General features: G+C 36.2%; 1 protein-coding gene across 1 annotated transcript in view; it reads left to right on the top strand.

The window, feature by feature from the left end:
- Window positions 1–26,604, top strand: part of SYNJ1 (synaptojanin 1) — a 67,002-nt gene that overhangs the window by 31,666 nt on the left and 8,732 nt on the right. The window contains 17 exon segments of the mRNA XM_035896522.1: window positions 2,377–2,568; window positions 2,711–2,795; window positions 4,045–4,185; window positions 4,564–4,756; window positions 6,077–6,235; window positions 8,877–9,033; window positions 9,386–9,503; window positions 9,620–9,835; window positions 10,615–10,693; window positions 11,747–11,909; window positions 13,921–14,127; window positions 15,125–15,280; window positions 15,901–15,939; window positions 21,005–21,052; window positions 22,732–22,770; window positions 22,865–22,935; window positions 26,508–26,604. The exon segment at window positions 26,508–26,604 is cut by the window's right edge and continues 6 nt beyond it. Of these exon segments, the coding sequence (XP_035752415.1) occupies window positions 2,377–2,568; window positions 2,711–2,795; window positions 4,045–4,185; window positions 4,564–4,756; window positions 6,077–6,235; window positions 8,877–9,033; window positions 9,386–9,503; window positions 9,620–9,835; window positions 10,615–10,693; window positions 11,747–11,909; window positions 13,921–14,127; window positions 15,125–15,280; window positions 15,901–15,939; window positions 21,005–21,052; window positions 22,732–22,770; window positions 22,865–22,935; window positions 26,508–26,604 (2,160 nt within the window).

Below are 26,604 nucleotides of genomic sequence, written 5' to 3'. Positions count from 1 at the left end.
TGGAGGCCCCATCCCTGGAAACATTCAAGGCCAGGTTGGACGGGGCTCTGAGCAGCCTGATCTAGTTAGCGGTGTCCCTGCTCCTGCGGGGGGGTTGGACTAGATGACCTCTAGGGGTCCCTTCCAACCCAAAACATTCTATGATTCTATGATTCTATTTTTGCTGCAAAATAACAACAAATGTAATTCATTGGATTTTTAACTTTGTAGAGTGAGAAACAATTTTGTTGAGAAGATAAATAGCAATGTGTAGGAAAATAATATATGCGGGAAGCTCAGGAGCCCTGAAAAACAGTTGGCTCAGTATTTTGGAAAACAGATGAAAATTGAATATATTTTTTTTTCTTTTTTTATTTATTCTAATTTAGAGAAAGAGTCATTCTAGAATTTAAAAGCTTGCTAGTTTAAAGGTATGAATTTCATGTTTGTAACAAGCATGTTGGCAGTTCACTTCTAAGATTAGATTCTATCCTGGTAAGATTTTTCACCTTAGGGGTTCATGACAATGTCGGGAGTTAAGTATGCAAGAACTCAATTTTGCAACTTTTCTTAAAAGCTGCTTGGTAGCAAATGTGAATTATTTGGAGTAACTATTTAAAATTAAGCTGGAAGTTGCTAAATTTGCAAAAGAAAAAAAGAACTTGAGAGAATAAAAATCCAAACTCTGCTTTTAAACTTGCTTGGAGTACTACAAAGGCTAATCTGTGCAGGTCTTCAAAGCTGTCTGTGGTGCTCTTTTGGGTTTCTTGGGTTCAACTAATCCTTTGGATGATTTGGGTACTTGAATGTATTGTGGCTACAACACCTCTTGGATTGGTTTCTCTTCAGTGGTCAGGTAGCTTCTGTCCTTGACCCTCAGAGGCTTTTCTGGCATTTGGTGGACTTCTTGACTCGACTGTTACCTAGTGTGTAGATACATGGAGAAGTACACTCAGAGTATTTGGCTCTCACCTGAAGGTGTAAAGTATTCTGTTGGCTCTGTGCTGTTTTCTTTACTTCATTTACCTGAATTATGATAAAGAAAGCATGATCCCAAGCATGATCTTGGGTCAGTTCCTTGTCTTTTATATGTGATTAGCCCATATCTGGATATACGATTTGTTCAGCTGTGAAAGAGTTCACAAACACCACATAAAATATATTATTTTCTTCTGTAGTTTCCAGTTTCTTTCAAACCCATGAGGGCTAGAGAAACCCTGATTTTTGTTTTAACTGGGTAGCCAAGATTCTGTAGCAAATTTAAAGGTTGTGAACTTAAAAAGAATTGCTAAAAAGACAACAGCAGCTCACTAATCATCCTGCTTTGGGGATTGTGCCCAGTAGCTGACCATTTTGCAAGACAGCACACAGTGAAGAGAAGAATTCTATCTAATATTGTTTATATGATTCTCACAGAGTCTCATGACCACGAGAGTATTCAAAATAGTTAAATCAGTATCATTTAGATGTAAAATGCAATGCAAATGATGCTACTTACACCTGATGCAGTTTTTATTCCACTGAGATTAAAGAACAAAAGGCACGTAATTTAAAAAAATACTCAGATCTGTTCGTTTGCATTAGGAAATGTATCTGTATGAGTATATTATGCAGCTGATTTAGGAAGGGACTTAAAATCTCTGTAATTCTAGTGTCTGACTGTTGAATAATCTCTTTTTTTCTGTTGTTTCTCACAATGCCCTTTACAGATGGGTCATTACTCTGTCTCCCATCTGGCAGATAGAAACAAGGCACAGAGAAAGGCTGGTGTGACAGAGAAATGAGTTTAATTGTTTTGAATCCTAGCCTACTTTCCTCACTCAAGCAGAATTTTAGGAATTCAACTGACCTAAAAGATAATACAGATTTGTGACTTATGTAGACATACTCTAACATGATAAAATAATGTACCTTATCTATTTCAGTAAATGTAGTATATCAGTCATTTTTACACTTCTAGAAATTAACATATCTGTAAGTTGTTTTTGTAATGGAGATTGAATTTCATAAATGTAATCTGTGAAAATGAGGTAGATATCTGTGTTGGCATCTATGAAAAATAATGGTTTCAATAGAGAATCACAGATAGGGTGAAAGAATGACAGATATTTATAAAACATAGAAATTATGTTTCTTTTGTATATTATTTTAATATATATATTACTTTGAACAAATTTATGTTATGTTTCATTCAGTCAGTATCCTACCCAGACAAGTAATATGTCTGCAAATGTACTTTCCCTCGTGAAAGGCTGCATTCATCTTGCTTTCACGGTTTAACTTTCTATATGTCTGTGCATGGATTTGTTACCATTTTTTTAAGGGAAAGATCTCATTGCCAAGTTTTCTGAAGAAACATTCTATATAAAAATGATGTCTTCTCAAATGTTTTTGCAGCATCTGTAAAAGTGCTAAAGAGTATGTGTGAAAACTTTTATAAGTATGCAAAACCGAAAAAAATTAGAGTCTGCGTTGGGACATGGAACGTCAACGGGGGGAAGCAGTTTCGAAGTATTGCCTTTAGAAATCAGACCCTCACTGACTGGCTTCTAGATGCACCAAAGTTAGCTGGTATTCATGAATTCCAAGGTAGGATTTGTATTCTGTCAGGGTTTTTTCTTGAAAACTCTGATTTTCATAATTAGATCATAAACATTAAAATAGATAAATGAGGTCTTGGTTCTTAAGTTAATTATAAATGACAAATAGCTTTTTTAATATTTAAACACAGATCGCAAAAGCAAGCCTGTAGACATATTTGCCATTGGATTCGAAGAAATGGTGGAGTTAAATGCAGGAAACATTGTGAATGCCAGGTAGGTGCTACAATCTATACAGTACTAGCTTAGCTGATAAGCGCATTTTTAGAGTAAAATGTTACTTAAAATTTTTTTTCTCCTGTTTTGTAATGGTTGGGATTAGTCTGGATTAATTTTTGACTGTATTCCAGTTCTCTGCCAGTTTCTGTGCCAGGATTGCAGAATTCATCTCAGCTTTCCCTAGCAAAGCTGTGATCACTTAGATCGTGTATAATGTAATCTCAAGCATCCAGACAGTCAATACTTGACCATATTTTGAATTGCACCTTCAGCAGTCCCTCAACTTTTTCCTTCGTTTAACACTTTGAAGGAATTTACCTCCAATGCCCGTAGTGTTCTGCAGTCTCTGTGCCTTCCTACTGCTGGGAACAGCGAGTCCTGTGAAATTCCTTCCAAAAGCATATATTGTTGGTATGCCTTTATATAGTGTCTTGCATCAGATTTTGATCTGTATAAAGCAAGGCTTCCTTCCATACTGTCAGTTTTCACTGTCATTCCGTGTATTACGTGTGTATATTATCGTGGAGTTTGGATTTTTTGCCCCTAGTGGAGTGGGTTATGAAAATATGTTTTTACCAGTGGTGGGTGGTACCAGTGATGAAGTCTTTATGTGTAGTCCTAGGATCATATTCACTTTGTCCATTGTTTTGTCTGCCTGTTTTGCATGTTTTCTGGTGTTTAGCAAGGCTTAACCCATTGGAAAAAGCATCTAAAGCCTGTAACACTGTTAGCCTTTGCACACAGGCTTTTGTCTTGAGGACAAAGTGGCAGTTTGTCATCCCTCAATTTCACATTATGTCTAGTTAACTCTGTTTCCAGGTCAGCTGTGAAAACCATAATCTGTTAGGTCTCCAAGGAAGTTTCTTCTTGATCTAAGACCATGGACATCTCTCTTTTCCAATACTGGCTGAACTCTAGGCTAGGAAGTAACTCTCCAGAAAAATTTTTAGCTCCTCTATTGTAGCCTCAGAAATACAGGAAAGATAGCCCTGGCTCCTAACATTCTGGTACTGAGAAAAGTGAGGCAGCATTTTATGAGGCTGAATTTGAAATGATGATGTCATGACAGTCTATAGCCCGTGTCTCTGCGAGGAGGCATTTGAGCACCATTCACAGCTTGGCTTTGGCTTACTACCCCAAGGTTTAGTTAAGGTTATTGTATGACATTTATTCAACTAGATCAACAGTTTAGATACCTGCTTAATCCGATTTATTTTAAAACTGCTGTTTTTACTCTCACCGCTAGCACAACTAATCAGAAGCTCTGGGCTGCTGAACTGCAGAAGACTATATCAAGAGATTACAAGTATGTGCTGCTGGCTTCTGAGCAGTTGGTGGGCGTCTGCCTTTTTGTATTCATCAGGCCCCAGCACGCTCCTTTTATCAGGTCAGTGAACACACAGCTGTGCCCAAGTTGGGTCACCTTCAGTTTGCTTTGTATTCCAAGCTAACACACAAGTGTACTAAGAAGCATATGGCGCTCTAAAGGAGCTGTTCCATCTTCTGGGGAACTAGTTCCTTAGATTCTTTTATCTTAGTTTTTAAATGTCTTATCAGTTGCCAAGAAAGCTTGAAAAGCTGAAGTGTTATATTGTTGCTTGCTCCATAGCTGTTGTCATTTTTAAAATAGCCCAGGGGTCTTACTGCTGAAAGAACAATGTGAAAATGTTCTATTACCAACATAATGTCATAATCAGACATACTTAAAGCTGTTAACTTCTTTGCCATTGTATTTGAAGGTTTAATAGTTGTTTAACTCTTTCAGGGATGTTGCTGTTGATACTGTTAAGACTGGCATGGGAGGAGCCACTGGTAATAAAGGTGCAGTAGCAATTCGGATGTTGTTTCATACATCCAGTCTTTGCTTTGTCTGCAGTCATTTTGCTGCAGGGCAATCACAAGTTAAAGAGAGAAATGAAGACTTCGTAGAAATAGCCCGCAAGCTCAGTTTTCCAATGGTAAGCAATAGTGTTCAATGGTAAGCAATAGTGTTCAAATTCCATAACAAATGAGAAATTAAACCCTTTGAGCTCCAAAAGCTCTATTTTTTTCCCATCCCCAGATGCCTGCGGAAATCAAATTTCCTTGGATTAGAGGTCTCAGCGATAATGGAAGTTCCCACAGTTTTTATTAAAATAGATGACTGCAGAAAGAATAGACCTTTCCAGTGCGATGACTGATAGAGATGATGAAGCATGAATTCACTTGCATTAGGCATCAAGGATTTAGCATAGGAAAGAGACCTTGTAGATTCCTGACATGCGGTAGAACTTTTGTAGGCACTGGAGTTAATCAACGATGAGAAAAAAAAATCCACGGGGAACAGCACTATTTTCAGTACACAAGAATGATTTTTGCTAACTCATTTTAACTTCTTGTTTACTCATTTTTATCAAGTTGGATTGTACAGTTTGTATGAAATTCTCATAAAGGATTATCAAACACCAAGTAAATACGTGGTGATTTTATCAGTGCAATGAAATGCTTCCTTGAGACTTAAAGCTGTCTTAAATTTTGTAGTCACTGTCCTTTGTTAGTTTCTATGGTGCTGTGCAGGAGTCTGACATCTTATTTTACAGGGGTTTTTATTTCTAAATTTGTCCCCATGGTCATGTTTCAGTTTTTCTTGAAGTACTGCATTCTTATGGCCCACAGAAACAGTTCCCTAAATGCTGCCGTTTTAATCTGCCCGTGTATCTGCTTTGATTTACTTAAGGGCAATGGAAAAATTAAAACAAAGAGGAAAGTAAAAGTTCTTACTTGAAACCCTAGGCTTTGTTTAAACTAACAGAGACCTCCTGTCTCTCCCTAGCCATGAAAATTGTATGTAACTGAAAAGTTTTCAATGAAATCTGAATAACAAAGCCCTTGATTTGCGGTTTGTCACCATATTGTGCTACAAGATCCCAGGGTAGTGTTTTGTTCTCCTTTGTAATCTTTGTGACACAGGTAGCAGTCATCATTTTAGAGCAGACTTCTAAAACAGGAGGAGAAAGGTGATGAATTTTAGAATCTAATTCAGATGATTCATGTTTCTTTAGAATTGCAAACTACGTAAGAAATGCTACTTCTTCTTTCATATTCTATATGTGTGAATACCATAGAGTTGGCTATGTTGTTCTAACCATATGAACACTAAATACTAACGTGTATTTCAGTCATGCTCATCAGCTAGAAATTATGCACATTTTACAGTTAAAAACTGAGCTTCTGCACCTGGAAGTAGTAAATTTGTCACTTGGTTGTTTTTAACATCATTGTGTGCTTCTGTTTTACAGGGAAGGATGCTCTTTTCCCATGACTATATCTTTTGGTGTGGTGACTTTAATTATCGAATAGACATTCCAAATGAGGAGGTTAAGGAACTAATACGACAACAGAACTGGGATCCCCTTCTAGCAGGAGACCAACTTATCAATCAGAAAAATTCTGGACAGGTATCTTTAAAATGTTACCACACTTCAGAATCCTTCATTTTTCTTTTTGGCTTTAGCAATTTTCTGTGGTGCTTCTGTAAATCTATGTCCTCAGCATGTTATACTTAATTACTTTTGTTCAGACAGTGGTATGGAAGGGGGGGACATAGCAACATTTAGTAGCTTACTCGTAGTAACTGACTTGAACAAATGCAGTGACTAGCTGCAGGAGTGAGGTTTTTCTTTCTCTCCTGGAAAAAAAGAGGAAACTCTGTCATCTTTTTAGAACTTTGTGTAGGAGTCTACTAATTAAAATATTTTCCTTTTTATCAGGTGCCCCTATTAAAAAAAATAGTCATAGAAGTTTTTTGGTTCTTTTTTGTTACTGTTTACTTTAAATTGCTGTAGTAATAAGTCTAATGCTGTTACTGTCATTCTGTTGGAAAAAGGAATAGTCCAAACGGTACCCTTTGTTACCCATATGTAAAAGCTAAGGCTAAGACCAGTACGATAGGCCTAGAACAACAACTAAACTGTAGTATTATAGTGACAAACTCTGGCTTTTTCAGACACTTATTGACCAAATCAATGATGAGTTATTCTGGGGTGGGGCAGAGGGAAGCAAAACTGGTTTCTTCTATATTTTGTATTGTATGTTTCTTCATGTAACCAATCAGTATCCTGTCAATATAGTACATACAACTAGCTGCCTGTTGTCTTTATTTGTGTTGGACTCTAGCATGCCAACTCTCTCTTTTTTTTTTTTTCTATCTCTGGGTCTGTCGTAATGCACTAATCCTGTTGCAACTTTTGCAAAAATCTTGTATAGAAAATTGTCCTTTTTTTGATGGTTGTGATGCCACTAATGTTGTTAACCCTACTCTGGTGTGAATACACTTGGTTTACTGATGTAAACTACCAAAGAAAAAGAGCATGGAATGACAAAATCTGAAGAAAGCTTCAGATTTTAGATTTTTAGGGTTTCTTGGGAGGCAGCACATAGCAATTAAAGGAATACTTGTAATGAATCAAATTTTGTGTGAAAGTGTTTATTCTTTCTTTCCAGCTTTATGTGGGAATGCTGTAGATGGTAAAATGAGAGACAATCCTCTGTCGTTAGTTTTGTCTGCTTGCCAGCACTTTGATCATAAGCAGTCTTTTTTCTGATTTGGAGTTCTCTTCCATTTGTGCTGGTGTCTTGTGCACCAGAACAGGATGAAATACACTTGATAATTTTTAATTTCTTTTTTTTATAGCCCAGTTCCTAGACAAAAAGAGACATATGATCAAATGGACAAGACAGCATGATTGTTAATTCAACCAAAACAAGAGAGGCATAGAGGTCTTGGGAACACTTACAGCAGTTAGAAAGCTGCAAGGATATATGGAAACTACTGGAATATGAAAAAGATTCAAAATAGTCTCCTGGCTGGGGAGAAGAAGGGGCAGTATTGCACTGTTGGGATAATAGTCCGTTATTTGAAGTGGCTGGCTGGGCAGCAGTGGGTATCAGCTGGTTAGCAAGGGTAGCTCTATGGTTGTTGCATGTAGCTGTTAACCGGTATATCTGCTGTTCAGGAAAGGCATTTACATAGCAACTTTCTTCATAAAAGCAGGTTAAGAAATAATTACCAAAGGCAAAGAAATTAGTGAATTGTCTCAGAGGCTGCAGATCTTCTGACATTCTGGCATTGATCTTCTGACACTGATTTTTAAATTGACTGGACTTCAATTTTTATTTCCAACAAGAAGAGCAGGCTAACCCATCATTTGATGCAGACTTAACTATAAGATCTAAGTTAGATTTATATTTTACAGATCTCTGATGTGAAAACTGCCCATACTAGATTAAACTCAAGACTGGAGCTGGTTAAGTTAACTAAAGGGGTTTAGCTTATGTCTAGTTTAAACACTTAAGGAGTGAGCAAATTTCTTGTCCTTCTAAGGTCTTGTGTCAGCTGGCTGTATCTCTTTATGTTGCAAAGTACCTAACGGATTTTTTGATTCCTTTCAATTGACTCTGTAGCTCTTAAATACCATATGTACTCTTGGCAGGTAATTCCCATAATACCTGCTTTTATTTTGTTTTCCTATTTGCTTGAGAAGAAATGGTGATATTATCTCTCTAATCTTTCTGTTCATATTGAGTGTATTAAGGACTTTTTATTTTTCTTCTTCCCCCCCCCCCACTTAACTCCTATTTATTGGTAAGGCATCTCATGTCAATTTGGGGGAATGCTTTGCAAGTTCAGATAGGTACATAAAATATAAACCTTAATTCCCAACTTTTGCTGACACATGAGCAACTAACCAACTAATTCAACTGCTGTGGACAGCATCTGTGTTCTGGATGACCTAAAGTTCTGAATGACATTGGAGGAACATTAGGTTGCTCGTGAGTCTGGGTTTAAAGATACAGATGTTGACATACTTCTGTTTAATGATGATATGTCTGGGTCACTATTTAGCCTTAGTGGCAAATATAGGATGTTTTCAGCAGACACAATTTGGAGAAGGATTCATATTCTCAAATTACTTTTTTTTTTGTTGAGATGTGTATACAGGTTTTCACTGTTAGAAAAGAGAATTCTGATTAGTTTCAAGCTGTTTCCCATCTGTTTCTGTCTTCTGGCATGACACATAACTGCTTTGTTTCTTACAGATTTTTAGGGGATTTTTGGAAGGGAAAATAAATTTTGCTCCTACATACAAATATGATCTGTTTTCTGATGACTATGACACCAGTGAAAAATGTCGCACACCGGCATGGACAGATCGTATTCTTTGGAGAAGAAGAAAATGGCCTTTTGACCGATCAGGTTTGAGTGCTTCCTTAAATTGTATAAAATATACTTTTAACTGCCTTATTGAATCCATTTAGTGGTATTCACAGTGCCAGTGATTCTGAGCTTCTAGACCTGACTTTGTATGAGACAGGAAGCTTATTATAGCACCTGCAGTAAATACAGTGACGCTGATCAGGAGGATCAAGAATCAGATAGCAGTTACTGATATTTCCATAGTTCAAAGGGAAATTCTGGTTTTTTTCTGTAAAACACTTGGTTTTGGTTTACTGTCTTTTTTCTTTTTTTACAAATAGCTTATTTTTAGAAAAACATATTCTTGCAATCACTGTGTTTTCCTCTTTTGTTTTCACTAATTTGAATGTAGCTGAAGACCTGGATCTTCTCAACGCTAGTTTTCACGATGACAGTAATGTCCCTTACACATGGAATCCTGGTACTTTGTTGCACTACGGAAGAGCAGAGCTGAAAACATCTGATCATAGGTTTCAGTTTTATTTAATACATTACTTCCTAATCATTAAAGATTTAATATTCATGTTGCATATTTTGTTGCTCAGATACTCTGCTTACAGGTTTTTCTCATGTGGTTTTTTCCAAGGCCTGTGGTTGCATTGATTGACATCGACATATTTGAAATTGAAGCAGAAGAGAGGCAAAAAGTTTATAAAGAGGTGATTGCAATGCAAGGACCACCTGATGGTACTGTAATGGTCTCCATCAGAAGTTCTTCAGCAGAAGAAAACTATTTTGATGATAACTTGATTGATGATCTTCTGCAAAAATTTGCAAGCTATGGTGAAGTTATACTTATAAGGTTAAAAAGACTTTTTACTTTTAATCTCTGTTCCTCTTCGTTGTTCCCACCTATTTGCTGAATACAGTTACTTTCTTAGCTAGCATTTCAGTTACGATATGCTTCATTTTTAACATTTACATTTCAACTTTAGTGTCTTTACAGTTGAAAATTAGTTTTATATATCTGTATGTGTCTCAATTTTCAGACTTTATTTTTCCAGATACTCTTTATTTTTGAGATAGAGTATCATACTGATTTTGTCAGGAATCAGAGTTAAAATTTGTTATGTTTGTAAGTTTATACAAATTTTGTATTCTAAAATTAGATTAGTAGTTTTAAATGAACTGAAGATGATAGGATACTTGTGAATGTCGCATTTTCACTAAGCTGTTAACTGAACTATAAGTGTTGTGGTATTTTGTTTTGGGGTTCTGGGGGGGTTGTTTTTTTTTTTTTTTTTTTTTTTTTTAGAAGACTGGGAGAGCATAGTCCCAAGTCCATAGTGTGATGTAACATGAAACACCTATCTAACCTGTAGCCACACAGTTACTATTGAATGTGTAACTGTAGTCACATAATTTTTAAGAGGACAGTGCTTTCACTGTGTGATATTTACCTGGTTCTCTTTTGCTTTTTTTTTTATTTGTAAGGATTAGCAAATTGTATAATTTTAATGAACTTAAAAAAATAATTCTTCTCCATTAAGTGAAATATTGAAAAATCTGTAAGATAAGAGGCTTTAAAAGTTAGTAGGTAGGATAAAATATTTTAATTATTGTTTCCAATGCATTTTTCAGGTTTGTGGAAGACAAGATGTGGGTAACATTTTTGGAAGGAAGCTCTGCTTTGAATGTTAAGAATTTGAATGGTACTGAGGTAACGTACAAATTACTGAACTTCCGTATAGCAAGAGAAAATCCAACTTTTTAAGAATACTTGGGTGGGGTGGGTTTTTTGTTTGGTTGGTTTTAATTCTTAGAAGTTTTTTCATGTTCTATACCAGTCTGTTGCAGCTAATTTTTTTTTTTTTACTTTTGATAGCCGCATAGCATTATGTTGAGCCTCAAAAGCCAGCTGAGAGAAGTACCAAACTTAATTTATTTTTAGGAGGTGGACTGTTAGAAAAATGAAGATCCCATATTGAGGGGCATCTTCATCAAATGAGAGATTTTTAATTGCATTTTTGTGATGATTTACAAATCAGAGTTTTTACCTCGAGTTTGTAGTATGAACTAGTTTATCATGTTTATAACCTACAATTATTTAAAATTCAGCACTGCTGTACTGCGTTCACTTCAAAATGTCAAAATTTCAGCTCTCATTGACTTCTGTAAGGCCAACGTTTAATCTTTATAAAAATTTTAATTTTCACGTTCAGATTTTTACTGATCTATGTTCCTGTTAAGACTTCAGATTCTATAATGTGATGTTTGCAGATGGATCCTTGCATCTGCTGAGAGTTTCACTGACATTCCATGCAGGACAGGGGCTCAGTGTCATGTGTTAGTTTGCAGAATGAAGGCCTGCTGTTTTATCAGTCTCTAAAAATTACTTTATTATTGTAGTTTATAATCAAGTCTGTTTCTTTTTTACAGACAGTAATGTTTCTGTCAGAATAAAGAAACCAGAAGCTTTCCTATTAACTGAAAAAGAAAATCTTATGAGACAAGTTGTTATTCTTTAGAAAAATGTTAAATGGTTGCTATAAACAGTTTAAACTACATAAATGTACTTTATTACCAAAATGAAGTGAAAAGCATAATTATTTTTGTGATGTGTCACTATCATTGTTTAGTCCCAGAAATTATGGTAACGTTATCCGTGATGTTTTTCAGTAATTTTTTTTTCTTTTTAAATCTAGAATGCTGAATTTTAATGTTCCTACTCTTAACAATTTCTGTTTTGTGCAAACTTTTTTTGGCAATTCAGCTACTAGGAAGGATTATAAACATAAGCTTGAAAAATCCAGATTGGATCAGAAGTTTGGAAGATGAAATGAATCTAGAGAAGATTAATATTGGGTTGCCTTCATCAACAAGCTCCACCTTGCTTTGTGAAGATGCTGAGGTTACTGCAGACTATGATATGGAAGGTTTGTTGAAATAAAGTATTCCTCATTTTGAAATGCTTACAGTCCTAAATAATGTGGTTAATTTAATGCATATTTCAATAATTTAACAGATAAATTAGAAATCCAGTTGTTTCCAGTAGTATCTTGACAGCTTTTTCAGCAGTGTCTGTTTGCACTGTATCTCTAGATTTTACTAATTTGCTGACATTCTCTTTATTCTTCTTACTTTATCCTGTGGCCTACCCTCTCAGGATCACTTCATTCAGGCAACTTTTACTGTTCATGGAGACACCCTATAAGCAGGATATACGCAACAATAAGTGCAAAGCAATTATTTTTTTGCCAATACAAATAATAGATTAATAGGACTAATGACCTCCCATGCTAAGCATTGATATGCTTACCACCCCAAGAAGATACCTGGTGAGCCTTTGACAGGAAGGCAAATAGGATTTTGGCAAGGAAACCTTCAACCTCTGTTGCTCCTTGGAACAGGCTGATCTTCGGCATTGATGAGTTGCTGTTTTCAGGTTCCCTTGTTTTTGTTGGCTTTGGGTTTTTCCTGAAGGGTTTTTGTATCTTTTCATGTCATACTTTCCTAATGGAATCCTCAAGTTGCTGAATATCACTGTTGCAGCAATTATGCCTCTGCATTTTTGCTTTTCTTTACTTGTATGTTTCTAATCTATGTACTTTGTCACATCTTATTTTTTTAATCTATAAATTAATTTTTACGAAAGGTCTGCTTCACTCTCCTCCACATTAAAATATATTCTTCTTATGTCCTTGGCAAGTCAAACACCTGTTTTTCAAAGAGCAAGAAACAAGTCCCCCCGCCCCCCTTACCTGCTGACACTTCCTCTGTGTGTTGTATTTCTGTATGTATTTTACAGGGTCATCTTTTTGTCATTTCTTGAACAGATGTACTTTCTAGATGTAGTCCTTGTGTCTATATTGCTTTATTCTAAGTTTGAGAAGCTAATTTGCTTTGAATTTCTGTCCAAGCTCCTTAGTGGCAAACATTATGTTGCAAAAGTTTCAAGACAAGACATGGCAGCTATGTATACTGAAAATAGTAGACTAAGGGTTTTTTGTACAGGTATTTCATAAAGGAAGATATGTTTTGGTAGGGGTACAGATACGGGAAACGTGTACAAATTTACGTTAGTCTCAGTGTTGTAAGATACTTCATCTGTTTTCCAGTGCAAGTAGGAAACAGGATTTTAACAGTTTAGATGCATGTATGATTGGTTGATTTTATTAATAGTCCTACATGAAATGGTATAGTTCCTTTAAAATGTGACATCTCAAATCCCACAAGACTCTTAAATCAAGAGCTAATATCTAATGAGCAGCTTGGTTACTCTGTAACTGCTGAGCAGTGCAGAGCTGAAGCTGGGACTTCTGTAGAACACTGTGTGTCATTCATGTACCTGAAGAGAGAGAAGCCTAGAAGTCATGAAGGAAAGGATTACTATGGTCTTATTGGAATTTATGTTTTAGGCATTTTGAGTATCAACATAAAAATATTCTAAATTGACAGTTTACTTTTCAAAGGCATGTCCATGTTGAACCTTTTTTTAAAACGTTATTCCACCTTTTCAAACAGAAGGTATTACAAATACCAGATATCTTGAAAACCCCTGCCCAGCTTTCTGAAGAATGATAAATGAAGCTTGCCGTCTATTGCAAGCCAGGGAAATAATTTTTGCAAAGGTCTTCTTTGTAAAGCTAATTGTTTCTTAGATTGAGCAATGTTACAGTTGCCACACTATTATAATTACCTATAATATATATTGTGCATCTGGAGTATTTTCAACTGGTTTGAATACATATGCATTCTTCATGTGTAATTTTATGATGCAAGAATCATACTTTGTTTGTTGAGCTAATTCCTTGGAACTTGAGAGCTTTTTGTGGAAAATCCCATGCCTAGAATCAGTTTATAATTTCCTCACTTTTAAAAATAAGTAACTATTGTTCCCTTCATTTTACATGCTTTTTCTTTTTTGGGGTGGGGTTTGTTATTTAGGAGATATTGATGACTATAGTGCTGAAGTAGAAGAAATCCTTCCTCAACATCTACAGCCAACTTCAAGCTCTGGTCTTGGAACCTCCCCAAGCTCTTCACCACGTTCCAGTCCTTGTCAATCCCCTACACTGTCAGATGGACCTACCCTCCCAGTGAGACCGAGCCGAGCACCAACAAAAACTCCTGGACCACCTGTTTCTACACACAGTCTGTATTACATTGCTCAACTGCCTCTATTCCTGCTATACAATCTGGCAGCTGTATAGCCCAGTGGTAGAATACTAGCTTATAGATTATTTTTAATAGAGCTTTTAGATTAATATAAGAGGCTATTCTTGTCATTATTTACGCATAAGTGGCCTTGAGCAAATCACCTCATTCTTTGTGTCTTGGTTTTCCTAGTGGGCAGTGGAAGAGCTTTGTTTCCCGAGTCTTATTTACTACACTGTCCACTGATCCATGCTGCTGCAAACTACCTAACTTGCTATAGTTCTTCAGCATTTCATCATGAAAGAGACCTCTCAAAAAGTTATGATTAATAGGCTTTCTAAATTGATCAGTTTGAAACCTCTGTTCAAAAATTCTGTTGCACTATGTCAGTATAATCCTAATTCACTTTAGTCATACTCTTCAAATACAGCCCATTTCAATTAAAGCTCCCATCAGCTGTAATATGTAAATTTGTAATCAGTAGATTTGTAGATTGGATGTATAATATGAAAACTTCTGTTTAAAGAGAACTTTATTTTAGTGACAAAGTGGACATTTAGAATTACATTAGAAGTGTTTGGAATGGCTTCTAAAACAGTTTATTTCAATGTAATTTGGAGTAACTTTACAAAGACTGCTAAAATGCCTTCAGAATTCTGCTTGTAACTTTTTTTTTCCCCAGAGCACTTAGTTCACAGATAGGGTCAAAATCAAACTTTGGAACTCTGCAATTTGTAAGAATGTTCAGGATTCCATGAAAAGCATATGCTGATTAAAACATATGAGAGAAAAATCTTAGCTTAGGAAATCTGCTTCTTTTCACCATTGGTTTATTCCTCTTGTTTTCCCTCTCTCAAAACCTTCTGTATCATTGTTTCCAGGGCTGGGGACTGGCTGTCCTCTCTGTGAAAATAACTTGCTATTATAAAAGCTTTACTGTGATTAGAATGTACAAGTGAATAATTTTTGCATTGTTTTCTGTCATGTTCTTCAGCTGAATTTCAGCCTAGTACCCAGCAGAAAGAGCGTTCTCAGAGCTTGGAGCCTTAAGAGTGTTCTCAGAGCTTGGAGCCTAAGCGTCCTCCACCGCCTCGCCCTGTTGCTCCTCCTGCACGCCCCGCCCCACCACAGAGGCCGCCTCCACCATCAGGTAATGCAGTGACATATATCAGGTGGTCAGGAATCTTTTGTTTCAAGTCTGTGAGATGAACTTTGAAGTCCACACCCAAACTACATATTGGGTTGTGGGTTTGGGGCTCAATGGACATAAAATTTTTTCACCAAAATGTTTAGTTGGTATGTTTGATAGCAATAACAGCATGGGAAACAACAGCATTTTTCAGTACCATTTAAATATTATTGTCTTTGCTTAGTGAATACGTTTTAAAATTTTCATAAACTTACTTTCACAGTTTAAAAGCGTGGGCTTCCAACAGCAGTGTTTACTCAACATTTTCATTATTATAGCATCTTCATTTTTAAAATAAAAGATAAATAATCTTTTGTGTTCATCGATTTATATTCCTTTAATTTTGGCATCAGTATGTATGTGTTTTATCATGTCCAAGTTTTTTAATGTAGAGTTCATCTGGCTTACCTGAAAATGTAAACAATTGAGCACTAAGAGAAACTGGATGTTCAGAAGCATATGGGCAACATAGTTAATAACAAACTAACCCTTGTCATTTTTAACTTTCTCATTCTTTTTCTTCCCTCTTATCGTACTGATATTTTTCACTATTGCTGCATTCATTTCTTAAATACTGTAAGGCGGTAGGAGTCCTGCACCTGCTAGAAAAGAATTTGGAGGTAATGATTTTAATTGTTTTTGAATATGACTACGTAGCAAAACTACTATGGTGGTCTGTTGTGACAATACTTATGATACTGTCCAAAGGTATAAAGATGGGTAATTCTTGAATGTCAGTGTAATTTCTTTCTCGGGGTTTGTAGCCTCTGAATTATGTCTGACTTTTTAGTGAAAAAATATTTCTCTGGAAGTTGGTACCTTATATTCAGAGAGATTAAAGTTGTTCTAGGTTTTTATTACTTTATCCTAGTCAAAATATACCCAGCTAACTTTTCTGTGAAGGTGGAAACTTGTCTTTAGTTGTGAAAAGGCTAGCTTTTTTCCTTGCAGTCCATGACAAAGAGCGTTGTAAAATAGATTGTGATTGTAGCTACTTGCAGTGATTATCTGTTAATTGTTCAAGTTGAAATTACTGCTGGTCTGGTCCAGTTTCCCCAAGTTAAGGGATCACCAGTTAACAGAGAGCTCCAAATCACTGAGCTGTATTTGTTTCTATGCTGAACACTGGTATATGGGTAGTCTATCTTCTGTTTCTAAGTCTGAAATGTGCTCCAAAGCCCTCCCTAGAGACAGCCAGGTGAAACATCCTGCACACTTGCTGGAACTAGCATGTACTTCAGAAACACAAACTTAGCAAAGGAATTTATTCAGTTACTTTGAAGGCCCTCAAGAGCTTTACAAAGTAACAAAATTCTGAACTAATTCTCCCCTAATTCCTTCCCTTTTGATAATGCTGAGGGCCTTATCAACCCTTCAGGCTAGTTTTGGTTTTATCCAGCTTGATCTGGTTTTGCATGTAATAACAACTCTCACGTTCTTGGAAGCGCTTCTTCTTGAAACTAATCTTTGTCCTTTTTTGTCATGCGCTTCATAGTTGAACTGTCTGCTTGGACTTAAATCGGCTCATTAAGACATGGGATAGAGTGAGAATAGTTAGTGGCTGTGAAATACTTTCATAATTGCTTTTCAGACATTGCCACGCAGTTGGTAGGAAAGACCTTTTTTTGAGAAAATAATTCAAAAGTTTTGAGCCATCTCAGAAAATAAGTAAACTATTTTACATAGTATATAAATATCAGTGAACTTATTCTGATGTTAGGCGGAGAAGCACAAGGCTCGGATACAGTTGAGGGGAAGAGGTGATTATGCCAAAGGCATAATATTTTGAATTAGTTAAAATGCTTTTTAGAAAATAGCTGATTTATACATAACCCGCAAGATATGTGAGATTTAATTCATTGTACTACTTCAGTCCTATATGGTTTTATATTCACTGACACATTCCTGTTTGCCTAGTTTGTCTCAATTGTGCAAAGACTAGCCATCTCTTTTTGCTCTCTTTTCCAACATAGCTCTCCAGAAAGAATTGTAACTTGCATAAAACTTGCTTTTTATGCGATCTTTTTAAAGAGAATGCTGTATATTTTTTCCTATATTATTCTGATGTAAAGCTCATCCCACTTTTTCTGTCCTTTTCATTTTCCACTCATGGCATACATTTATAAGCCATAATGCTTTTGCTTTTCAGCAGTACCTGAGCTCAGCTCTGAGCAAGCTAGCACAGGACTAGAAGCAGTATAGTCATAGTGTGTTACTATGCTTGGGGAAATGGCATCTGTTTCTCTTGCCTAGAATGAAGGCTCCTAAAACACTGTGAAAATATCCCTGTGTACTGTATAAATGTATCAAACTTTGGTTTTGGACTTCTGTGCTAGCACATGCAAAGTGACGTTGATCGTGTCTTTAAAATGTGCACTTTAAATGTAACTTTTTTTTTTTACTTATGTGTTTTAACCTTTTTTTCTGAGTCCTTCACTCCCTTCAGTGCCCATAATATTTCTTCTAATGGCTCACTATGCTTTGAAGATGGTAGCAGGATTTGGGCATCTAAAGTTTTTGGGGTTTTGTTTTTTATTTTTGTTTCGGTTTTTTTTGAGTTTGGTCATATTTACATCAGGAGTAACACAGAATTAAAGGAAACAAGGCTATGTGCTCATCGCAGGGGTTTGCAAAGTGTAGACTTTTCACCTGCTAACATGAAAGATTTCCACTGAGGATTTTATAAGCTCTCAGTTGTTTATAGTTAAAAATGAAAATGTTGCACTCTGTTTACCCGATTTTTTTTTAATACACTGCAGAGTAAATTCTTACAGAATATTAAAAATTAAAAAGGCTGCTAATTGTCAATTACTTGAAGTTAAAAAATAACATTTGTTTTGTCTTTTTCCTTTAATACTATTAGACTTTTCCTGATTAATGCAGGAAAAGCTTATAGTTGTCTTTTATCATTGGTTTAAACTGTTAAAATGGGGTTAAGATTGAGAGAATGTACAGTATTTTCAGTATATGCAATAATTCAGGTAAAATGCATTATATTTTCACCATGATTATCCTCCAAATAAATAAAATAAACCTAGAAAATACAGTAATGAAGTTGACATTAAAAGAAATATAAGTATGGTAAGCTATGAAAACACATGAACCCAAGCAGAAAGTACTTATTAGTATACACTGATATTTATAGTCGCACATTAAACTTAGGCTTGCAAGAACCATTCAACATCTTTATTTTTCTTCCCCTGAAGCTTTTTTTTTTTTTCCAGAGCAGAGTCAGGTTGTTTGAGTGCATTGGGATATGGCAGTCATTTTGAAAAAACTTTTTTTTGTTGTGTTGGTTTGGTTTTGGTTTTTTTTTAAATACGGGGAAGAGCACCTTTATTCATTTCTTGCTGACGAAGGAATGTTCAGTTAGTGGAGGAAACAAGAAGCCTTAATGCTAGAACAGTAAATGCATTGTTCAAATGTAGGCAAATAGCCTAGATTTCATATATACATGCAGACACACATGACATACACACACACATGCATGTGTGCACATATATGCACATTTTACTTTGAGAAGTATGAGAAGTTGGAGTTGCTTTATTTTCCATTAAACTAATGTGTAAATGTAATCTGCAAAACATGCAGTTCCATCTAAAAGGTGTCAGGGTGTAAATTACAGGTTGTTTCCGTATAAATCCAACCCCTTTCCCTAAAATGCTCTTTAAAACAAGTATGTGATATTTTTACTTGCAAAATACTGTTTCAAACTGCAAGAGATTTCAAGCTATATACAGACTACAGTAACAGTTTAAAATTGTACCAAAAATGTGTTTCAGGTTCAGATGTACTTTTTTCACTCTCCTTAAGATTAAAATCTTCCTATAATGCCAATTGTGATAGCATTATCACAGCACCAAAATTTTGCTTTATCACTGTTGAAGGGTATTATTAGTAACTGAAAGTTGGGGAATTTGACCTTTATGCCCTTTCTCCCCCATATAATGCATATTTTAAAATTTGCAAAACCTTTTAAAATCTTCATTCATGGAAGTCTGCCTCTGTATGGTGCACCAACATAAGAACATGTCTGTGTGCTATGGTCAAAGAGGTTCTCTGCCTTCCTTCTCCTGAAAGGAGTTGACTTTATTAATCATCTTAAATAAACCAAGATTTGCTTAATGAGCATCCTGAAAATACCTATTCAAAGTATGGGCTGAGTTGAGCTTTGGGAGGGGAAAGTGCAGAAGATCTGTGAAATGAACAGGCTAGTTCCCTGCTATTGTAGGGGTTTTATTGTGTCCATTTCCATTACTACTCTGAGATTAACAGCTAGCTTTATGTCTCTGTAACCACAGAGGGTTCAGAGGAGTGTCCTGTACTCTGTTGGGCTGCTCTCCACCTCCCTTTATTTTTCTCCAGTTAGCAGGCAGGCTTCTCATAGCCCATGGGTTTCTCCCCCAGGGTTCCTCTGGGTTGCACAGGAGAAGGGCAGAGGTAGTACCTGAAAGCAGGGAAATGTTCTCAGGCAGTGCTCTCTGCCTGTGCCCCCCTCCTTACAAACACTCCGTTCATCCTTCCTCGGTGCTGCTTCTCTTGCAGACAAGTTCACTGTCAGAAACTTTTGCGATGGAAATCTAATGTTAATTGGCAGAGCCTGGACCTCACCCAGAATATATAACATATGCTAGTATTTAACATCTTTGAACCAGATGTTCAGCAAAACCAGAGATCTGACATCTCTGGAGATAATCACATACCAGCCTCATTTGCAGCGTTCACTCTTCCTACTCTTTTTTGAGAGCTCCTGAGCAGATACCACACATTGGCACATGATGAGAAAGCATGAGGCTGTGTCATCGCTAAGGCAAAAGTTGCTTTTAAGGTAGGCTTCTTGAACACTGGCTCCCTTTCCTTCCTCTATACTTGAGCCACTCCATGGTTGCCAGATATTACTGTTACTTTTTCCTATTCGCATGCCTTAAGAGTTTCTCCTTGCATACTGTCTAGTATCTATGTCCTGCCCTGGTTTTGCCATACAATTTTATGGACCCAGTAAATGCTTGATCATATTGCAGAAACAAAATAATTCAGCATGGTTATGCATGATTGAAAATCCTCTTTCTCTCAATCTGAACTGTAACATCTACTGCGCACCAGTTGGTACAGCTTTCCCAAGTACAGAGTGCTGCTTGGAGATAACTTAATGATACAATTCCATAAGATAGAATACATCATATAAAGTGGGAAACTTATTTCTTCCATAAAGTTGCTTATTCCAATGTAGTCATGGCAGAAACGTACTATGTAGTATCCTCCTAAATTATAGGAAGCAGATGATGTTGCAGGGTATAACTGATGTACCTTGTTTATTTTTGAGCATTTGATATAGATGTGTGCTCTGCTTTAGAAGAGTTTCAAGGCTGACATTTACTATCATTCTGAATTTACAAAAGTTTGGGCAGAGTGAATACTGAAGAAATTGAATTTTCTTTCAACTGTAATGTAAAATTGAAATAATAACATGTTTCTAAACGTGATCGTACTTGCTGATCTCCAATTCGTATCGGTCTGGTTTCCCCATGCTGCTACAAATGGTTATGTCCTACAAGTAACTATAATCTAGCTAGGCCACTTATAAATTATGTAAAGCTGTCTTGTGGCAGTGTTCTTTCTGGTTTTACTTTCTCAATCTACTGCTTTTCTTATGCAATGTACAGCTTCTCTTCTTTCTCTGAAAAGGTCTTGGAGCTCCTCCCAGTCCTGGGGTAGCTAGGAGAGAAGTAGAAGGTAACATAACAATTTTTGTATTCTAGAAATGGATTTCTAACTTAATACCTGAGTAATATTGTTACCCTTGTGATACAAAAGGTGGTTTCATGAAGGTATTTGTGTAGGTTCTTTCTTCCTTTATTTAACATAGTTTTCAGTCAGCTGAGTTGCTTCCTGTTTTTCAGTGATGGTGTGAATTGTTATAGAAAGCAGTCTTCGTTTATGAAAAATGAAGTGAAAACTTAGACTGCACTAGTCCAGAAGAATGCTTTCAAGGCAGACTCAGAGGAAGCTGTAGATGACTGATTGCTAGCCTGAATACTGCACCTGTAACTAAATCAGGAATCTAAGAAGCCTCATTTTTTGTAAGGAACTACATATGTTCATATATTTTGGGGAGAGAAACTTCCATTTAAATAATTTAGCCCATAATTTAATATATTGTCTCTTTCTAAAGAGCACAGTGTAGGTATTTTGATTCTGACACCTAACTGTATGTGACAGACATTTATGAGAAGCATTTCTCTTGCATTATTCTTGTTGAAGTATACACGTAGAGTGCTGAATGGGTCTTGGTTTAGCCATGCCAGCAGAGTCATGGGTTTGGGTTTCTTCCTATCCCCTCAGGAATGCATCCCTTTGTAGCAAATATAGGCATGGCAATAAAAGTCCTAATATAGTCACAGTCGAGATGTCCTCCTGTATAGTACAGTTAATTTAGGCTATATTGCTGGTTTGTTTTTCTAAATTGGCAAAATCACTATATGCATAGAATAGTTCAGGTTGGAAGGGACCTCTGGTGGTTATCTAGTCCAACCTCCTGCTTGAAGTAGGGTAAACTGGTGCCAGGTTGCTCAGGGCACGAGTTGCATTACTGAGAACTGTACCCAGAAACCCATTCTAACTGGTTCTAAGAAAGCAGGGTTGTCTGACAACTGGAAGCTGATTCGATAAACTAAGTGTCTTATGTACCACAGAGTATTCCTTCCAGTTACTGTAACTGACATGGTGATTTTACCTTCCTGGGAAATAGGCAACAGAAACACAAGCCAGAATCCTAAACCTCTTTGCCTGTTAGAAATTGTGCACTTGTCTGAGGTAAAGGTAATTTTTTCATATCTTGCACTTCACAACTTGAATGTTGCATACGAGGTTGTCATTAGCATCAGCATGTAAATGTTGAGGTTGGTGCTGTAATATATTTATCCCATAAACAAAGAGAATAGGTGCAGGAACTTTGGTGTAGACCCTGTAGATTGCTGAACCATGTATAATTACAGTTGTGCTCTTCTGATCGCATGATTTTTTGAATTGGCATGTTACAGAAGTTCTTTTTGTTTTAAAGACTGCTGTTAGAATATTTGCAGAATATACTACAAAAGAAAACAACTTCTCCTACCACGATTGAGAACGCAGGGTACCTATACAAGTGGGCGTCTTTAGCTTGCAACAAATAGGAGGTGATTTGACTTAATTTGTAATTAGAATGGTCAAATTACTTCACATGTGCCATGGGATAAGAGTGCGCTAGAGTAACAGCTTAGCTGATGGATAGACTTTAATATATAACAACTTTTTTAAAAATCACTAATGTCTTCTTGCTCCCATTTCCATTAGTGATAATGTACCATTGCCGTATAATATCCGTTTGTAGCTTATCTAACAAAAATAATCTAATTTTTTTCCATGCTTCAAAGCACAAAAAAGTCCTGGAACACAACGAAAAGATAACTTAGGTAATACAGATACATGCTTTCTACTAATTATAATACAGAAAGAAGTGGATTTTTAAGTATATTCTAAGTCAGCAACCTCTGATATCTATTCCAGTTCGTAATCAGCCCCCACCTTCAACTGGAATTTCAAGCACAGGAAGCACTGGATACGGTACAACCAGACCGGTAAGTATTCTGTCTTAAAATATTTTTCCTCCTAAGTTTCTATGGTTTATTATGCTGGTGGTGGGTTTTTGTAAGTCATAACAGAGGTAAGAAAATGGCAAAACTGACTAGTCATTTTACAGCTTATATGAGTTAATTCCTCAGCAATTCTTGCCTGTTGACTAAAAATACTTCAGAATATGCATACTGGACATGACTTTATTGTTTTGCGCTCTATGTAGTCACTTCATAGGCTCACAAATAATACCACATTTTATGTCCACTTTCAAATAACTACAAAGTGCAAGGTTATTCTTTGTATTATATGTTCCTGTTGACTACATTGCTCGTTTGGTATGATAAAATGTATTATCTTCTGTGCTGAAATGTATATCCTGATGGCAATTAATTGCTTCCAGGCAGCTAATGTATTATATAGGCAGTTGATGTATCATATTGCTGTTTACTTGATATGTAATGGGATCTTGTATATTGTTTTAAAAATTAATTTTTATAAGGGTCTTCATGTAAAAGTGAAACATTCAACTGTTTCAACAAAACATTCAACAAACATTAGTTCTTCATTTCATTGTTTATTTGTGGAACTGAACTGAAGGAACTGAATGAGGGATTTATGGGCACTTGAATGCTTCACTACAAGCAAGAGATCAATAGATGGAAGACATCTGTCTGTCTTCTCTTAACAGCAGCGTGTAGGAGCCTCGCTTTAGGGAAGAAATGTTTTAATAGCTATAGGTCTTCTTAAAGAATTGGCATTGTTTGTTGATAATTCTTTAGACTTTGCAGCATATTTCAGAGGGAATTTTTGCAGCAGCATGAGGGACTTTTTCTATATCTACATCAACCACAGTATTTGTGCTTACTTTGTTTCCTCTGTTGTGACCTTTCCAGGCTCTTTAAGTTAGATTGTACCTCTTTAATATCTGGAAGTTTTGTAGACTAAAAAGCAGAAGTTGGTTCTTTCTTAACAGTTTCTTGGTCATCAGAGAACTTTGTTTTCCTTCTGTAAGGCATTTCGCTCTTCTCATTGTGATCATGTTCACAACAACACTGACAGGATGGAGAGCACAGATATGAGTTTTTAGTAAGGTTAAAAAGCAGTCTGCTTGCATGAATGTCAGTGGGATAGATACTGATGAGGTTTTTGACCTATCCACTGTACGGCACCTCTTCAGTGCCATATCTTTCTTTTGGGTAAAGTGATAGACTATTTGTTGCAAATGAGAGAGAGAGAGCGTGAAGAAGCCAGTAAAATAAAGATGCAGCTAATCACAAGATTTTAAATTAAATCCTTATAAATTTGTTTTATAACAGGTTGCAGAGTCCTTTTCCACCTTTTAAATGAGCAAGAAAGAATAGGATGCTGCCAGCTGTACAGAGATATCAGAGTTGTAGAGAGCTTAAAGGAGCTGTACCTTACTGGTATTGCCATTTCTATTGTACCCTTGTACAATACGGAAACCACTGAAAACTACTGTTGAAAGCCACCATTGAAATAACTTTTTGCTGATTTGTTTTTCTTGAGGGAATTGATTCTTATAGTGAACAGTTCTTGATCTTTGCATTTTCTTGTTATTTTCCCAGAAATGTAAGATGCCCTCTTCTAAAATTTGAACACAAAAACCCTGGTATACACAGGAAAGAACATATTCACTTATCACCATGTGCCTTGCTTTTTTATTTTTTACCTTTTTTTTTCTTGTAATCTGGAGCCAGCACAGGATTTGCCATTTCTAAATCAAGACAATTCAATAAAAAATTTGGGCATATGGAAGAGACTCCACCAGTATCTTGGAATTGGCATAAGTGCAAGAATTTTTGTTCATGTGAACAGGATGGGGGAAAAAGTAGTACTGTTCTCTCGTGCTGTGCTTCTCAACACCCAGGCTGGACTACAGTTAGAGGTGCTTGCCTATTTCCAGAAAGAACCATGGTACTGCATTTGCCAGCATAATTTGACAAGACAAAGCTGACTGTATCTCTTTTGCAGAAGTTGAGATTTTCTTTAAAAAACGCCTAAGGAAAACAAACACACACATACCCTCCCCCAACAAACCAAACAAACAAATTCAATAGAAGGTCTGCAAAAACATCTCCTAATATCTGCTTGGCTTTTCAAGCCTTGGCTCAACCCTTGTTTGGATTTCCTAACTGGCATGGCTTCTTTCCTTTTTCTCAGTTTGATTTTTGGGCAGGATTTCATTTCAAGGGTTTCAGGACCAGGGACAGTAGCCACGGCCAGCTCCGCTTCTCACCCAGTGCCCCTGAGGAGTATGTCAGGCTTCCTTTCTGTGCCTTTTCTGTTCCTTTTTGACCTATTTTGACCTATCTTTTTTTTTTTTTTTTTTTTTTTTTTTTTTAAATTAATTTTGGCTTTTAATCCAACCATCCCTCTGCCTGCTTTCAGAATATTCAAAGAAATGACAAAATGCATCTTCGCAATTAAAGGGAAGACAGATATTTCAGAGGTCAGGTGGTTTAAAGCATTTACGAAGTTGTTAAAGGGACTCAGCCAAGCATAATGAATCAGATGTTATACAAAGTCTTCAAAGTAGAGTACATATATCTAGTAAAAGTAAGATCAAGGATTATACTTGTTTTGTAGTGGTGAAGTTTCTTTGCTTGTTTTTAAATCATGTTTGTGTAGAGTTGTGTAATGGGGTTTGCTCTGCAAACCATTTCTAGAACAACTACTGTTATTAAGATTTTGTCAGAATGTGCCAAGTGCACAAATCTTAGAGGAAATAAATCTTCCAAACTATCTTGCCTCATGATCTTTTTGTTCCTGAAATCTAGCATTTTTATTCCAATGCTTTACTTTCAGCTTTCAAATATGGTGTTTGCAATTCATTCGGCTTCAGTCGTAATCTGGAATAGTTTCCTGTTTCTCTTTAAATACTGATGTAGACTTTTTAAATTTTGTTTTATGAAAGTCATTCCATTCCCAATGTATTAACTTCTATTCCAACAAGTTTCAGAAGAATCCAGCCTTCAGATGAGGCAGAAGTGTATGTTTTATTAATACTGTTTGCTGAGGAACAGGAGTCAGCAAACACAGATTCTAGAGAAAAGAACTAAACATGGTCTTTCATGCATATCTTGGACTTTCACTATATAAAATTGACTGTAGCTGTTGTTTGCAAACAGCAGGCTATAATTATAGCCTTAAAAAGGTAGGTGATATCTACAGTCTGCATTGACAGTGGGCTACCAATGTGCCCTTATGAGATCACCAAATAAAGTAGTAGTTGTTTTTGTTGCTTACAACAGTTCACAGACTTAGGTAAAATTAACTTACTAATACTAACAAAATAATAAGTGTTTCAAACGTTGGTGCGTGGTATTTATATAAAGTTAAAAACTTGTAAAAATCCTTTGCTTTGAATTGAACCCTCGTAATGTTTTGAGAATATATTCTTTGCTTTTATATGTGCTTAAAAAATCAGCTCAGCAACCATTACCAAAGAATTTCTTTTTCACAGAGTCCTAATTATCCTGAATCACTTAACAGTAGATGACTACAGATCCAAAGTAGAACTAAAATAATTTCTTTTTACCAATTATTGTGTCAGACTGTTCCACCTCGAGCTGGAGTTATTAGTGCACCACAAAGCCATGTTCGTCCCTCTGGGGGAAGACCAGCACCTGAAACTCAAACCAAACCAGCTG

The sequence above is a fragment of the Egretta garzetta genome, unplaced genomic scaffold, assembly GCF_000687185.1.
Source record: "Egretta garzetta isolate BGI_Z169 unplaced genomic scaffold, ASM68718v1 scaffold45, whole genome shotgun sequence".
Classification (NCBI taxonomy): Eukaryota; Metazoa; Chordata; class Aves; order Pelecaniformes; family Ardeidae; genus Egretta; species Egretta garzetta.
Note: the sequence above shows the minus strand (reverse complement) of the source record. Positions and strands in the feature narration are given on the sequence as shown.